An 18,411-nucleotide genomic window follows, 5' to 3' on the forward strand; every position below is an offset into this window, starting at 1 on the left:
GTGGGGGGTGTTAAATCATTAGTGGAGGAAATTACTCAGCTACGTATTGGTCTGATAAGGTCCATCCTCCCTAAGAAGATTATAACACTCCTGCTGAAGCACCAACATTTGCTTTTTAACTCCTGAGCTGACTTAACTACACATCTTCTCAAGAGATCATCCTAATGTAGGAAAAGTCACTAAGAGCAACAGTTGAGCAATCTGAAACCTTTCTAGGAGCAGAGTTAAGCAGGACAGGACCTAAAGAGTATCTTGTCTTAAAAGCCGAACAATGCAGAGAGAAGCTGGCATTCACATCAGCTTACACAACGTCTTATTTAGAGACAAAACGATGGTACCTTCCGTCTGGAAGGTAGGAAAGACAGAAAGCAAAGTCACTGGGCAAACAGCAGGAGGGCTATGAATTAAATTCGTCAAACAGGAGGTTGGGCCGAATTCCTCATTATAACCTAAACTACTGAAGAAGACAAAATTCTACCAGGTATGTGGCCAGCGAGATCTTTGGGGAGCTGATTAGTTGCGTAAAAAGTGTTTTCTTTAAAAATTTAAATGAAATGGATTCTGCATCCATTTTCAGGCGTATTATAACCTTTGAGGTTTTTCTCAGTTTGACTGATTAAGAGGAGGAAGAGGACCATCAACGATTCTCTGAGGACTGAATAATCCTAATGAAAACAGCCCCTAGGGGCTAATAGTTATGGGCCCGAAAATGTATTGCTGTCATTGATCACCAAATTAGCGAATATTTTTGTGAAAATTATGCAAAATTCTTTTGTGAGAGCTAAATTTGGTCGTGATGGCAATTCCATAAGCCAAAAGTAAAGGAGGAGTGAGTAGAGGAGGCTTTCCTGAGTGAATAGAGGTTCTCAGGGTTGCACAGGGATGTCTTTGTAGCACACGGTGGGTGAGGCAGGCAATAAAAGAAAATAGTAGAAAGGGGAATTATCAGTCAGTGTCCTTGCTCCATGGACTCACACAGATAGACTAGCAGGTCTTTACCCAATTAACACAATGAGTGCTGACACTTCTGCTGACACTACAGCACAGCTGCGTGTTTAAATACCAGGAAGTACCACAGTATACACCTTAAGATTGTTGTATTATATAGTGCTGTTATTCTATGTTAACTACACTGAAAGAGCCACAAAACTGGAGTCAAATTCCATGTGTGTACCAACCTACACGGTCAACAAACATGATTCTGATTCTGAAAAGACTAGCTTTATTATCTTAGTCACCCGCTTGTTGTATTTTTTCATCATTATCTCCAGACAGAGATAAATGACTTCTTTCCGAACTTATCATAGTCATATGTAGTGTATTTATTTAGTCACTCTTTTAAGTTTTTTAATTCCCTTGTTGTGTTGTTCTTTTGGACTCTGGTATTTCTCCAATTCCTCCATGTCTCTGATGACCAGCACTTGAGTCTCTTCTGGAGTTCTGTTCAATTTTATGAAGACTTCGCAGTTTCTGACCATGTAGATTGGATCTCCCTCTGCTTTCTCAGGAAGCGTGCCTTTCTGGCGATGTCCTCATTCCTTTCAGTCAAATTTTTTGTTCAAGTAGATATTTATCCCTTCAGCTTTTTTCCTTGCCTTAACATTGTTTTTATTCGTTCTGTTCGAAAACCTTATCATTATGGCTGTTTTATCACTCTTGTTTTTCTGAGGGCAAGGGTGACATGCCTCACTGTTGTTGTTGTCCATTTAAATACCCTCAGACTGAAGGAAGCAGTCACTTGCTGCTTAAGAGTTTCAGTCCCGCTCACTGAATTCCCTACCGTTCATTGTCATCACTGCCCGGGCGTATGACTGGGATTTAGTCTCCAGCCCGGTGACAAGGATGCCGTTCATCCGCATGTACTGCTCCAAATCAGCCATCCGGTTCTCCAGGAAGACGATCCCCTTTTACTCCACAGGGTTTTGTAGCCTCAGGGCCTTGACTTCTTTCACCAGGTCCACAATCGTTTTCTGTTGTAGTCAGACCGCTACAACCTCCTCCGTCAGAAAGTCGAGTGACCTTTTTATATTGTTGACTTCCTCAGCTGCGGGATTCTTTTTTGGTACCATAGCGATTTGTTTGTGCCAGATAGTTAGCTTAGCCAGCCACTGGCTCAGCTGGTGTCTTTTTCAGTCTGGCTTCTAAAGATCAGCGTCGCAATCCAGGCAGCGGTCAAAGCCAAATATATCTGTTGTAGATAGTCCGAGGGCCGTAACCCAAAGTCAGCAGTCAATCGCAAAATTATTTTCAAAAACCAAGGACAAAGAGACACAAGTGAGAGAATTGTTTCGGGAAGTGATCAAACACAACTTGACCCAAATACAGATGTCCAAAGGACAGCTTCATATAATTCAAAATGAAAGTTTTTATGGCGTCTTTCTGGAGTAATTTCAGATGTCCGTGTTGCACTCCATTTAAAGCAACTTTACTTCTTTAATTGTAAATAAGGACAGAGTCCCACCCTGCCTTCACTTACTATCAGCTTTATTGAATACCACATTTTTGTCATCAAACCTTCATCATATAGGCTATTGTTCCAAGGTTGGATGACCAAAACATGGTATTCGATAAAACTGATTCTGGCGAAAGCGTTGCACTTCTTTTAAAGGTAAGGTAAGCTAAGACATATTGAAGGTGTCTAGCTGGGAAAGCTGGCGTTGATCGGCTGGGGGAGCCTGGTCTGCTGCATCCGGTGGGCCCAGGGACCACGGCCCTGCCCGAGGAGGAAACACAGTCTGACAGGATGCGGAAGCGGGGCAGGCGCCGCTAACTGCTAGCCCATGTAGACCGGCAGTCCGACAGTCATCCTGGTGTTTGCTTTCTTAGACAGTGATTTTTTTTTAATATGTTGGATATATGTGTTTTTGTAGGTTTTTTATGTTTTTTTTTGGTTTGGATATATGTGTTCTTGTACTTTGAATTTGTTTTTGTCTTTGTGTTGCACTGCTGTGGGCTGGGGGAACGATATTTTGTTTCATTTCATGTGCGCAGGTGCATGGAATGAAATGACGAATAAATATTCCCGATTCCTGATTTAACACTTTAAAATAAAAAAATAAATAAATGAAAAGATACCTACCCGCCTCAGCTGCACCTGTTCAAGACATACAGGTGTGCTAAGACTTTTTATTAGCCTTATTTAACGACATATTGTTTGAAATGGCAAGCGAATATTTCCTTTCATCTTTGATGAGTTTCATCACTTTGAAGAATTAGTGTTTGGTGGGAAATGCAGGGGAGAAAAAAAAATTATAAAGTCCCCTAAACAGGAAATATTCAAGTACAAATGTATTAAAATTGTACAGTAATCATGCAAAATAGTTACTTTCCACCCATGTACGCCCTCCACCTCCCTTCCTCCCTGGCGCATGTTTAAAATGTTCTGCTGCATGATGCTTCATTGTAGTCTCTGTAGCTTCTTTATCCCATTTCATTAATGCCACTGCAAGAGTTGAACAAAAACAACAATTATAAATAGGCAAAGGCAACCAGTGTAGTTACATCGCAGTATGTATCTTCACATATGTGTATGTGAAAACATCCAGATTTGAAGTTTCTTATACTTATTATTGCTCCAGTCAAATATCAAGTGCCGATACTGCACAGACCCATGGCGACTGGTCCCCAGCATACATGTGACTTTAAGACAGTGTGAAGATGGTCTCTTTTCACTCGCATCGCTGTGTGTTAGGAAGGGCTAAGACTACAATAGATGGTGGCCTTGGGTTACAAGATAGCAGTTGAAAATTGACAGAACCGTCACAGCGCTGTCACTACAAAATAAAATGGCTCATCAGACACAGCCCTAATGTAATGGTTTTGGGTACTCTAACTTCAATTTTAGCAATACTAGCTACTTGTAAATGACTTTAGACGGAGGTAAGACTGCTATTTTTTTTCTACTAAAGTGAAACATCCTTTTAAGATGCTTGAATAAAGCCCCCTCCCCCAAAATTTTAGTCATAAAAATCCCATGTATTTGAATTAAAGTAATTTCCATGCTGCTCAAATTCTATAGCTCCATTATAATATCATCATGTCAAATGGCCAAGGCTGATTATCATAACACATCATACATATAGTCTGCTGCTTGACCAGTTGATTCCAATATTCTCATTCAACAAGCAAACTTAACCAACTTTCATCAAACAAAATTCTATCAACTGAGCAAACCGTTTTTCCTTCAATAGTGAGATTTTTGCTCCCGCCGACCTTTCGTTTAGAAAATGTAATGCATAATTCAGAAAGCGTTGAGGTAGCGAATATGAGTGACAGTCGGTAGACTTCAATGACATGGGGAAAATGCTGTGTACCTTTTACTGCTTCATAAGTTTTACTTGTCTCCAGAGGCAGTTTCTGCTTCCCTTCCCCTTCATATTGAATTTTGCCATCAGCCGGTTGGCGAAGAGCCAGAAGAGCCAGAAATTGCACCATTTAGAAATGACGTGTATGTGGTAATTTACAGCAACCGTAGTGTGGGTGAGAGTGGATTAGAGGTAAGGTTCTGGGACATCGTAGTTTTCTGAAAACAGTTAAACAAAACCTCTCATGGGAGGTGACCGTTCAATAGCTCCAATGACATACTGTCCCTGCCCCTGTCAAACCCCCTCCTCTTTACCATCCAAGTCAGGTTTCTATGCGGCCAACGCACCTTAGTTAAATTTACTTTATTCACATGCCTGCCATTTTGGTTGACTGTGAGAAAATGAGGTAGTAGGACAGGAGCACCTATTCACTTCAACATTCATTTCAGATCATCGACAATCTGCTCATCTTCAGATCGATCTAGGAACACAACAGTGGCAGAAAATATTCAATCATGGGTCTCATGACTTCAGAGAATTACATTTCAATTTTAGGATCTGTGATTTTTTGATCGATTTGGTTTTTCATTAAATATAAAATGCCAGTCAATGCAGTTCTCCGGACCGCTTCCTGTTTTTTCCGCAGCCATCTTGTTTCTGATTTAAGGTGGTACGCCAGGTGAATAGTGAATAGAACAAGGGATAGATATGTCACATCCTGTCTACTGGCAAACTGTGACAAGAAATGTAATGTTACCGGTTTGACAAGGTCTATATGTAGGGATAAGGTTTAAAATACCTGTCAAGAATTTTGCGGACACAGTCCCTCACTTCTTCCCCTCCAATTCTTGCAACTGCAACACCTTTAATGGTCACACAGTCAATAGTGGAAAAACACTAGACTATAACAATTTTCACTGACATACCCCAGAATAATACTGACAAATAAAACAGAGCATACAATTACACCACTTCCAGAGTGTGACTTGCAAATCATACCAGGGATTCAAAGGTTTGCTTGTCCTCGAGGCATTGCTCCTCTCTTGAATTCCTCCGTTGTCTCCAGCTGCTCTGTATGGGTGGGCGGAAGGGAAGGCTCGCTACCTCCCAGCCTTCTAACCTCGGTGTGGATATCCACCAATTTAGTCATGACTTGTTTACTGAAACTCTGAAAACAAAAAGAAACATGTTTGTGTTTGCCTTCAGGTTTCCGTCCCTCAAACTTCAGGGGGGAGGAGGAACTGGGGGGGGAATAGCGTGATCCTCCTATGTGCTACGTCTCCCTGGCGAAACTCCTCACTGTCAGGTGAAAAGAAGCGGCTGGCGACTCCACATGCATCGGAGGAGGCATGTGGTAGTCTGCAGCCCTCACCGGATCGGCAGAGGGGGTGGAGCAGCGACTGGGACGGCTCGGAAGAGTGGGATAATTGGCCGGATACAATTGGGGAGAAAAAGGGAAACCCCCCCCCCCTCCAAAAAAAAGAAAGAAAAATGTCAGCAATATTAACTTTTTGGGATAATTCATCTTCTTCTTCAATCTTCCTTTTTGCAATGATGGATTATGCCTCTGAAGTGAGAAGTATGCCTTAGCAAGTTGATATGGCGCTAATGGCGGTACTGACTTCTGGAAATGCAAAAGACAAGAAACGGAGGAAAGAAATATGTATATAAAAGTCACCATGACAGTTTAAACTGCTGGCAAGGAGCATGTAGGAAAATGATTGTTATCCTTAAACAGTTGTATAACCTTAAACTTGCTAGTGCTCTATGTCCTGTTCAGTTCATTTTGGGTGCTTTTAGATACTAGCTCCAACACTTCAGCACTTACTTGCTGTGGGCATTGGAAATCTTAAGTCTGTTTCCCTCCGAGACCCTGCACAACTGGATACATATGCAGAGGACCTCTCATTCTGCTGAGAGAAAGACCTCCCAGAGTATCCTGAGATTTGAACACTTCCAGAATCTAAATGTCAAAATTTGTCAATTAGTTTTTTGAACGCTTGATCTGTGTAGAGAAACAGGAAGTAGATCTTACATAGAACACTACTTTTTGCAGTCTGTTACTGTAAACAGCCAAAGTGCTGAGTGATGTGACACAGACATGAGTGAATGGTATGGCTGTCACTTTTTTCCAAAATCAAGTTTGAACAAATCCAAAGTAAAAGATTTCGTTCGAAGTAATTCAAACTGTTATGTAATCTGAATCCTCTATTATACCCCCCCCCCCATAGACCCATGCCTTTTTATAATCGCAAGAAAGAGAGCGAGAGAGAGAGCTACTAGCAGGCACTTCATAATTACGGACACTGTTTTTTTACAGTCTATGGAACGCACTCATTTCTGGTGAAAGAACGCCATGATTGATGACAGACATTCCTTTATTTGCAATGGTGGATGCAGCTCTTGTAACGAGTTTTGTGCCCATATGATTTAATCAGTTTAGATGAACTCGTGCAGCCCCAGTGTGCATGCAGATCCCGCCTCTGCTGCGCTCTACAGTCAGTCAAGCTCAATCAGTGCAGAGAGACCCATCTATTTTGGTCACGGTGATGCTTGAGAGACAATAAACTGAGCGGTCAACCATGAGGCTGTCCGAATGTTAAACACAAAACCAGTTGTTCAAAATGTGAACTACCTCATAACACGGCCACTACTGTAGAACATTTATGCTTTTGCCACTGTGAACTGCACAAGAGATATTCGATCTTTTGTAAATGGTGTAGCCTAGTTGTGTCATACGACATCGGCGACCTTAACCACGGTGAATCTATGGAACAACAAGAAGGATACAGCGATCTCTAGTGGTATAGCACCGACATACTTTCAAAATTCACAGAAATCCTGAAACGTGTACACGTTTAAACGGCAAACATCGCACCGTGTAAACATGTACAGATTTTAGTACACGTTCACATCCCTAATATATATATATATATATTCAGTGAAGACTTTGATACTCAAGACAGAGTCAAGAATTTTCATAGAAGCACAGCAAGAACATAGTCATCAAACCTGTTTTTAGCCCTTTTCCTCTTAACTTTCTTCCTCTTCCTCCTCGACATGGCTCATCATGTCATAATCATCACATTCACGAATGTTAACTGCAAGGTCAGAGTCACAGACAATACATTTACAATAAAAATGATCGTACTACTAGCATTTTGACTTGATTATTCTCATTTGGCTGCCTTGCAAATTGTATTTTTAACAAAGAGGAATGAACCTTATTAGATCATTAACAAAAACTTACTGGAGGTCATTTTACGTTTTACCATGTTGAATGTCATTCAGTAATCCTGAGGGGGGTGTTGATTGAGGAAAGCTGTCGTTTCCCTTGTTTTTGGCCATCTAATAGTTTCGTTGTTGGTATAATCCAGTTGTCTGGGGCAGTTCGCTCCACTTCCTCGCCATGCTTCACCCACACAGCCCCGGCATACACCATGATCTGGAAAGTAGAAGCACGGTCACAAAATGTCAGCATGTTTCCACACTACGTATCTATGAAATTGCTACAAACAGAAACATAAATCGCACCAGAAATGGATTGTGTTTATAATATATCTGCCATCAAGTCACAGAAGTGGATTTGCATCAATTACTATCTGCAGAATTTGTGCCAATCCAACTGCTGAGTACTCAGATCAGCTGTCCCGATTCAATTTTTCTCCTATCCATTTTCTATTTTATCTATTTACCCCCCCCCCCACTATGGCCAGTGAATAATTTCATGAAATCAATAATTTAACGCAATTGACACACTCCTATTACTTTTTTATAATACACCAATACTCATCATTAGTCATTATGAATTGCTACGCTCACCAATCTACTTAAGTGCTCTGAATCCATTAGTTATGATAAATTGGTATCAGTGGCACCGTTACATGGAAGTTACTTAAGATAATAATACCCAGTCTTCAAATACTTTGTTCTGTACCATGGAGGAGGGTTGTGCAGACAGAGCCACCATTTTCATGAGGGAGGCAGACCACCTCGTGGAACAGATAGCGTTCTTATGATACATGGTGTACACGCTTTATTTCCAGGGGTGGCAAATAACTATATTCAAGTACTTATGCTGTACTGAAGTATTGTACTTATGTAGGCCTACAGCCTATTTTTGAGGTAGCCTACTGACATTACTTCAGCATTTCTTTCCATTTTTGTGAAATCCTACTTTTTACGATACTATCTATAAAAGAGTATAGTCCACTACATGTATCTGAACCCTGTAATAATTACTTTGAATAACTGGACAACCCACTTAAGCATCATCTTTTGGGGTCAATGCATAACGGTTTGAATTAGCCTAAATAACAGCATGTAGCTATACTTTTACTTTTAATGAATGCAGTTAGCTGAAAAGAGACATTGCGAGTTGGGCACACTTAGCCCCGTTTGGGACTACACAAGCGCACAAACCACTTGGCCTAGTCCCAAACGGGGCTAGGTCACATTCCTTCTGAGAAATTTAAGGCTGCAAGCAAAGCATGCCCCAGTGTCCCGCGTGCTGCTAGCTAGCTAAAGGTACCTTTCTGAACGTTATTTTTAGATCACAGTACACATACAGTATATAAACAGTATATTATTATGTCAATCATTTACAATATGATATTATTGGGCTACAAGCAGACAGAGGACACATGCAAATAAAACAAAAATGAAATTCAAATCCTTATCGTCAACTTAGCTAATGCTTGTCAGCAAGACTAACAAGCGAAAGTCACGAGATACCTAGACGTAGCAAGCTAATCTAATCTACTGCGTTATGGTGGCTATGTGCTGGTACTTCATAAAATAAATACCATGCCTCACTTTCAAGTAAAATTGGAACAGAATGAATTCAGTCTTACCTTTTTGCTAGCTACCTCGTGCGAAAAATGAAGTCTCTTTCCTTGTCGTCTGCGTTCTTCACCACCGGAAAAGACAGGTGTGATCATGCAGCTTCTCTGCTTTTGATTGGGTGATGAGTGCATGAACTGGCAAGTAGTCACGAGATAACGTAAATGAAACTTTCAACAGAACAAGACTTCTATATGGCCGGACCTACATTTAAAAAGCAGGTGCTTTGACATCGGTTCCGTGAACAGTGGCTGTACTGGACAGCCATTTTCAAACCGTGATTAATATAGGTAAATAGCGTGAACTTATTTTTAATATGAAATAATTACCTGACTGCAATCACTGCTGCCATTTTCACTAGGAAGTCTGGGCATGACACCCCTTATAGTAAATGCGCTTCAATTACCACCAATTGTGTGAAGACGCCAATAATTTTCACTCTACTGTGTGGCTATTATTAGCACTGGTGTTTGTGAATTGGATTATTTCTTTGCTTTTGTTTTTCCGCAACGAGGCTCAGTAGTTTCCACAAGCAGCAGTATATTACTTTTGTTACTGTGCAAACCGCTGCACTGATTCGTGGCCAATAAGGAAACTCCCACTTGCCACATTTATCACCGGATTGGCAGAGGGGGTGGAGCAGCAACCGGGATGGCTCGGAAGAGTGGGGTAATTGGCCAAGTACAATTGGGGAGAAAAAGGGGCAAAAAATATTTTTAAAAAAGAAAGAAAACTATAAACGAAAGGACGCAATGTAAATTCAAAAGTTTGAAGTTGAAAAATTACATGCAATAAAATTATACTTATTATAGAAATGTAAATGTTTTTATTAAATATAATAATGAAAAAAATAACAATACTGATTTTATGGAGGGGTGTGCTAAAATTTAAATCAATATATGTCTAAAGGGCTGCAAAATTTTGGGTAAGGTGGGAACTTTGCATGGGAATTAATGATAACATGGTAATGGGAATAAAATGGAAATCTAAGGGTTATTTTCACAGGCTGTATGTACCATGTCCTATGCAGATAGAAAAGGACAGAGGCAGACATAATCGCCAACTCTTGTAATAGAAATTTAAAAAATGTAACAATTAATTTACTTGAGTTAAATTTAAAGGAACGCCTCATTGAAAAACAATGCTGATTTATTTAGCACAAAATCTCATACATGTAAAACATTTTTTACACCCATTAATTTAGTCTGACAGTTATTCAGATTTAACGAGTTTGAATATGTCCTCCAGCGATGTCATCGGAGGGCAATCCCTATTGCAAAAACACATTCCCCATGAACCCACTCCAAAAACATAATTTTCAACAAATTTGTAGACCTGAATTTATTGTGGGCTCAATAGCACTGCACTGGTGTGCAAATCCTGATCCCGAAGATCTGTACATGGGATGGATGAATGCTCTGCACAGGTGATGGAAGAGTGCTTAAATTACCTTTAATCCACACTGAATGCACAAGGTTGCAATTCTGAATTTAAATGGGGATATTTTAACCAAAACATACCACAAGACAGTATTATCTCATATGTATTTCCCCCCTAAAAATGAGTTCCCCATCATAAGCTAAGAGTTTTATTGAAATTGGGTAAAATTTACAAAATGCCTGAGCTTAATTTCCTATGGATAATTTGAGAATTTCCCGTAACGTTTCCGCCCCTTTGCAATTCTAAATATATTTGCTGTCACACATTAAAGATCTTTCTTTTTTAAATAAAATTATAATTCTCATTGGTAAGCATATTGTGAAAATTTATTTTTTCTGCACCCCCACCACTTTTCTGTGTTAGCCTCTCCCTTGTATTCTATCACTTAGTATTGTCCGTGCAGTTTCATTCAAGGTAGGATTTCACAGAGACACTGTCGACAGAGATGACAGTAAGATGTGCCCTATCATCTTTAACCTGCTCTAACAAACTAATCTTTAGATAAAAGTTTTTATGTGTTTCTGATGTCAGCTTGATTTTCTTGGTTGTCGGTTAGCTAAGAACATGACTCAGACGAGCGAACTTGAGCTCATTTGAACCACTGCAAAAGCATCTATTTTTAAGTGTCAATGTTAAGCATCCAGTCCAGGATATGATGTAAAGGATATGTAACGTTAGCTACTCAACTGAAAATGTGCCATCAATACTAGACCTAATTCCAATTACAAATGATTGTGTCTCGTTCTAATCACAATAAAGTCACACAACAGTTGTGATTCACATCTATAACACAGTCCTTGTTTGTGGAAAAAACGTGTGGACTGCCATTTTATTCCACAAACTCTGAAACAGTTTGTGACAGGAAAGAACATCGAATATTGAATACAATAATCTGTGTGACCAGACTGAGGACATCTATGAGACTAGAAACAGACATTTCTTTTGGCTCTACAGTCTCTGTGGCCTCCTGTTTAACTCGGCTGACTTCATGGAACTTGTAGGTTAGAATCACTGACCCTCAACTGACCACTGGACTAGACAGACGTGACACACATGCAGTTCAATGGATAGGACCGTCCATTCACAACGCTGTGCCGAGGGCTTTGACTCAGACTGGAGCCACAACAATCCATGTGTTACACATTAAACCTTGCATGTGAACTAAGGCTCACTTTAAATTCAATTATTGAAATTAAATTCAAGTTTGCGTACAGACACATGTATTAAATAGAAACAAAGGAATTTGATATTTTGAATAGATACAGACTTGTGACAAATGAAAGGAAAATCCTGAATACTTAACCCCTACAGTGAGGGGGTCCAGGGGTCTGTTATGCTGTGGGGGGAATTTTCCTGGCACGGATTGGGTCCACTTGTCCCCTTAGAGGGAAGGGTCACTGCAAATCAATACAAAGTTATTCTGAGTGATCACCTTTACCCTATTATGAAACATTTCTATCCTGATGGGAGTGGTCTCTTCCAGAATGACAATGCCCCCATCCACAGGGCAGGAGGGGTCACTGAATCATTTGATGAGTATGAAAATTATTTAAACTGTATGTCCCCAGATCTCAACTCAGTTGAACACCTATGGGAGATTTTGGACCGATGTGTTAGACAGCGCTTTCTACCACCGTCATCAAAACACCAAACGAGGGAATATCTTTCGAAAGAATGTTGTCCATCCCTCCAGTAGAGCTCAGAGACTTGTAGAATCTATGACAAGGAGCACTGAAGCTGTTCTGGAGGCTCGTGGTGGCCCAACATCTTACTAAGACACTACATCTTGGTTTCTCCTTTCATTTGTCACCTGTCTGTAAATATATGTAGAATGACAGAATGCTGAATGTGTTGCAAGAATTATGAGAACTCTAATAACAAAATTTGGTTGAAAAGACATAATCAGAGTTTCTACTCATTTTAGGAAGTAGTTTTCCAGGAAGTTTCAAGGATATTTTGCCAAGATATGCATGACAGCTGTTTCTCACAGTAGGTCAGATTATTCAGTATATGGAGGTCTTAATAGTCTCTAATTGGACTGTGTAACTTTTAGCGGGTCACATAACGTACCGCCCAAACTGTAAACACTCGTGCACAACTCAGTGGCTGAAAATACGGCTAAAAATATTTCTTTTTCTATTGATTTTTCCATGACCTCAATAATATTTCCAGACCATTTGATCAATGTGATCATTTTCCAGGAGTTTTCCATGAATGGAAAAGTACATTCCACATTTTCTAGGATGTGTGGGAACCCTGGATAGTAGCGTTTTGTAAAATGCAGGCAAACAATGAGCCTGATCGTCCAGGATGTGCATCTTTCACTAATAAATCCTTCTGGTTTACCATCTCTTCGACCCTGATGCCCACTTCCCCACAGAAAACAGACATCCCTGTTAGACAAACTAATCACTGGATAGGCCTATATTTAGCCTTGAAATTTAAGACACTTTTGAGATGTAAATTCAAATATAAATTCGAACTTGTCCACAATTCTGTTCCAAATATAACTATTTCTCAGGCCAACACGTGCAGAACCTTAGAGCGTCGACTAAACAACCTTTTAAAGACACTAAGCCATCCAAATTTTAAAAGATAGGTGTCTCGCCAAATTGTTCTTAATGGTGTCTTTATTCTATTTTATTCTGCTTTTCCAGCTGGGCTATTTGTAAGGCCTAACATGCCGACAAACATTTCGACTTGACCTGAAACACTTCTAGTTTTTCCTAATCCGGCTGTAAAAACAAAATAAAAATAACATTGTTGAAAATATCTGAAATAATAAATTAAATTGTACAATTTAAAAGAATTTTGCAAATATCATCTAAGATTTTTTTTTTCCAGCTGACGTGGCTAGCCTAAATTTCCTCAGTTTTGGTGGATTTGTCATAATCTGGTGGCTAAAAATTTTCTTTTTTTTTTTAAATTCACAAATCCAACCATTCCTTTCCAAACGAACCTGATGATGAAAATGCAGAAAGCATTCAAGTGGAAGTAACGATTTTCAGTGGTTGCGGATTTTGATGTAACACCGACAAGATAAACCAGCAGTGGTGAGCGCATGTTGGAGAAAGAGGACTTATCAATACTGTAATCCAACACGGTAATTTTGGCCAACATAAAAAGTCATATCCAACATTAGCTTTGTATTTTAGCGTTATTCTTGCTCTTCCGCAAGTGACATGCAATTCCATTCTCCTTATTCTTTTCTTCTTTTTTTTTGAACACTTGACACGTTCTCTTTATGTGTGTCATTATGACTGAACTGGCCCTGTCAGGTTTTGTTAGTGCGGAATGTTGTGTGCTGCAGTAGTGCAGTATAGATAGAGTGTTGAGTGCACCATGCTTGTTGATATATTTTGTTCTTATTTCCATTTCTATTGCTTATTTTATCTTTTATTTCTATTTGTTTCCGTTTTCTTATCTTGTATCTTGTTAGTTTTTAGTTATTAGAGCGCGAGTGTCTGTAATAGAACCCAATTTCCCCTGGGGATGAATAAAGTATTATGATTCTGATGCTGATTTGGTGGAACCCCACACGCAGTAATGATAAATGCATTTGCAGGAGCAATAACAGAATTCTCATACATGGAATAGCTGTTTCCACAAAAAATGCCAGTGGGAAAGAAGTCAAATATGGTATTTTTCAATACCCTCCTCCTCAAAAAAATACACGACCACAAAAAGATAAATTGATTCCCTTGTCGACTGTCAACATCCCTCACCTGGTGATCTGAAGGTCCAGGCCTCATCATCATCAAAGTGTGTGTCCCCCGCTGTGAACCTCTCACCAGGAAAAAAGGCATGAGCCACGGTCCCCCCTGGCCCATCAAAGGGGTAGCCGTCATTGTGATCCGCCTTGGTGAAGTCGATCTGGATGTCTGCATCGCTGCCGGCCACCTCATGGAAGTTAAGGGGAGCAATGTCGCTCCAGACCTTCAAGGCGTAGTACATAAGAGCTCGGACGGTGTCCCTCCCCAACAAGGCCGACTCCTTAGGAAAGGTCCTGACTCTGTGAGAGGACAGCGAGAGAGAGAGAGAGGAGAGAGAGAGAGAGAGAGAGAGAGACATAATGAGTGAGAGAGAGAGAGAGAGAGAGAGAGAGAGAGAGAGAGAGAGAGAGAGAGAGAGAGAGAGAGAGAGAGAGAGAGAGAGAGAGCGAGACATAATGAGTGAGAGTGAGAGAGAGAGAGAGAGAGAGAGAGAGAGAGAGAGAGAGAGAGAGAGAGAGAGAGAGAGAGAGAGAGAGAGAGACAGTGAGTTTACATTTTCATGTTTTTGTTTACAAATAAATGCATTTATCAACACTGGCCATACAAATGTTAATTTTGTCATGCCAATAAAAGCACAATGACATGGAAAAATGAAAACTGACAGAATGAGACTTATGACTTTTTAAAACAACTTTAATAAATAGTCACAGAATCACAGCAGCTTTGAAACAGAGTCAGAGAAACAGACCATAAATAATATATAAATAACTTTGTTTAAAGAAACACTCAATGGTAGGGAAAGTGCTCAAGAAATAAGGAGCAAAATAATCCAGTAAGTCAAGTAAAAAATGCATTTCCTTGAGTAGCTTTGAAAGCTGATGATTGCTTATGGCATGAAACAGGCTTGTACTGTCTCATAAAGAATTTACTTGACTCACTGAATTAAATAATATATAAATAACATTATCTAAAAACTCTACTAAACATTAATTCATCATCCATCACTGAACAAATTACATCATTATAACACCACTGATTTACAAACACAACCACGCCATTCATTAATTTATGAAAATTAAAATCAATTAAAACTGGCTTTTACATGAGAGGTGAACACAGGGTCTATTTCTTCACAGTTTTCCTTCTATCTTGTTCTTTCTTGTAATATATATAGACAGTTTAGCTCCACCAGTAAGGAAGTTTAAAAGTTGCCACTTTGTTGTATTGTCTTGCACCCTGCTACGAAAATAAAAGCAGTCTAGACCACACTTCATTAAAGGAAGTAAACAATCTAAAACACCAAAAAGTTCCCTGAGTCTTCTGCAGTCTAAAATAACAATGAAAAACAGTTTCTACCAACCCACAGAAAGGACATTCATTAGAAACGGTGTGATTAATTACAGAGATAAAATAATTCACTGCAACAGCTCCATATGAAATTCTCCACTGTAGGTCACCTGTTCGCCTGATTAAAGGCAGTTTATAGAGGACTCTCCAAACTGGATTCACAGTGTTGCTGCTGTCAAGTTTTTCCCTCCAAACTGCAACCATCGTACCATTCACCTTATTCTTATTTACAACTTTTACAAAACATCTGTAGATTGCTTTTCCATTCACAATATGCAGGTCTAAGTCTTTTCTCTGTTTGACATCCAACAATAAACCAGAACAACAGTCTAAATTTGGTGACAGTCCCAAATCTGGAAAAGGGTCCTCTTCATCTGGAAACGCCTCACCTTCCCAAAGCATTGTCAACAGTTCATTATCTGCCTTTGTTCATTTTGCAGTCGAGCCATTTAAAATGGTCCTGAGATGGCAAACAGATTCCAATCCAATCAGTGCAGCCACAGCTTCAGTGTTCATAAATCCAGGTCCAGCTACATCCTCTATCCATCTGAGAGCTGTAGCACCAGGACAGCTGAGAGTGTGATGGAGGCCTGGTGTTCCACTGTCCTGTGTGCCCATTCTGGATCCACCAATAAGAGGCTCCTCCAGTAACCAGTACAGCGAGACTGATGGCTCCAAATGTCTCTTTTTAAAAAGGTGCCAAGCCTTAAAAACTATCTTACAAAAGTCAGGCAAAGAGGACACATTTAAAAACCTAGAATCCATTAAAAACAAAGCAGTGTCATGACATAACTTAGCGGTTCTTCTCAAAATGCTACTTGCAAACTCCTTCCACACTGAGGCAAATTTGTAATTTGTGATATTGGGCTATACAAATAAAATGACTTGACTTGACTGGGTATTTAAACCCAGTCAGCTATTTCTGTGCAAGTCGGAGATGAAAAGTGGCCACTCTACTTACTAGGTGTATCAAGCCTATCCCCCCTCTTCCTTTTGTAAATAAAGAACACTTTGAGGTACCCAATGCATCTTATCCCAAAAAAAAAATCTACTAAAACTGATTGTAATTTTGGGAGTAAACCGGTAGGTGGCTCCATACAAGCTAAACGATGCCATAGTGCTGATGCTACAATATTATTGATGACTAGAGTTCTGCTTCTAGAAGACATCTGAGAGAGCAGCCATTTCCACTTGTTTAACCTTTCCTTCATCTTCTTTAACATGCCCACCCAGTTTCTCTTAACCATATCTTCATTACCAAGATAAACACCGATATCTAGTACCCTATTTTTTCCATCCAAAACCTCCCAGTAAAACTGGAAGACCACCAAACCAGTTTTCAACTGCCAGTGCTTCACTTTTTCTCCAGTTTACCTTTGTAGCAGAAATAAGACCAAAGTCAAACACAATTTTTTCAACAATATTCGTTTCAGATTAGTTTCTAATCAGGACCATGATATCATCAGCATAAGCAGATAAAACATGAACAGTATTAAAACCTGGTAAAACCAAACCATCAATACAGAACCTCATTTTGTGTAACAAGGGTTAAAAAGATAATGCATAGAGTATTCCAGATAGAGAGCAGCCCTATCTGACACCTTTGTGTACTGTGAAGAGAACACACTCAGCAGCCCCCCCCCATTTGTCTTCAATACACTCTGAATGTCTTAGTACAAAACCTTGATCAGAGCAATGAGATGCGGGCTGAGACCAAACCGCTCCAATAACTTCCAGAGATAAAGTACTCAACCCTGTCAAATGGTTTTACTTGGTATAATGAGATGAGACCAAAGTCTGTCCCCCAAGGAACTAGAGACATCCAAAGCATCCCTGATTAAAGACATATTGTCTATGATGGACCTACCAGGCATACAGTAAGTCTGGTCCAGGTGAATTACTTCATCCATCACGTGTTTCAACTGAGTGGCCAGAGCCTTGGACAAGATTTAATAATCTGAACAGAGGAGGGAGACTGCTGCCAGTTTTTTAATGTCCTGATTGTCATCTATCTTCAGCAGCAGAGTAATGACTGCTCTCCTGCAGCTCAGAGGCAGAGGCAGATTTTCAAAACTTTCATTGAGAACTTCCATCAGGTCTAAGGTCTGTGAGAGCAATTCATATTTGATGTTTGCTTACTTTTAATTTTTCACCATGTATAACCTATACCATGTTTAACTTTATTTTATATTGATTTGATAGATGCTTGAAGTCCATGTGTAACAGAACAAAGTTAGTCCTAAAAGGTGTCTTCTCCAGGTGCTGAAATAAAGGCCTATTGTTAACTGTCGGTTGATAGCAGAGGAATGTATGGGAGACTCACTGAGTGTAACAAGTCTGTACACACTAACTGGAGAAATGGCCTTGGTGGGATGAGAGCTGGAAGACATGAGATAAGGAGGGGAAGAACAGATAACTGCCATAAAAGAGAGACTGTACTGTATTGATCAGCATATGTTCAAGCATCTAGGCTTGAGAGTGTCCGTTCATTGAACATATATTAAAATCGTGTGACAATATTGTAAGAGATTTTTGTCTCGCTCCTTGTTTAATGTCAGAGTGGAATTAAATAACTGGCATGACAAGGTCTTATAACACTCCATAGGAAGATCGTCAATGCCCAGGGATTTTCCTCCATCCATCCCCTGCAGGGCTGCACACAGCTGCATTATAACCAGTGGCTCCTCCAGCTCAGGATGTTCATCTCTGGTGACTGTGGGTAAACCCTCACAGAACCACTCAAACAGCCTTTCACTCTCCACATA

General features: G+C 39.9%; 1 protein-coding gene across 1 annotated transcript in view; it reads right to left on the reverse strand.

Moving 5' to 3' along the window:
* Nucleotides 1-18,411, reverse strand: part of LOC130121962 (matrix metalloproteinase-17-like) — an 84,870-nt gene that overhangs the window by 26,848 nt on the left and 39,611 nt on the right. The window contains 1 exon segment of the mRNA XM_056290954.1: nucleotides 14,312-14,598. Within this exon segment, the coding sequence (XP_056146929.1) occupies nucleotides 14,312-14,598 (287 nt within the window).

The sequence above is a fragment of the Lampris incognitus genome, chromosome 12 (assembly GCF_029633865.1).
Source record: "Lampris incognitus isolate fLamInc1 chromosome 12, fLamInc1.hap2, whole genome shotgun sequence".
Lineage (NCBI taxonomy): Eukaryota > Metazoa > Chordata > Actinopteri > Lampriformes > Lampridae > Lampris > Lampris incognitus.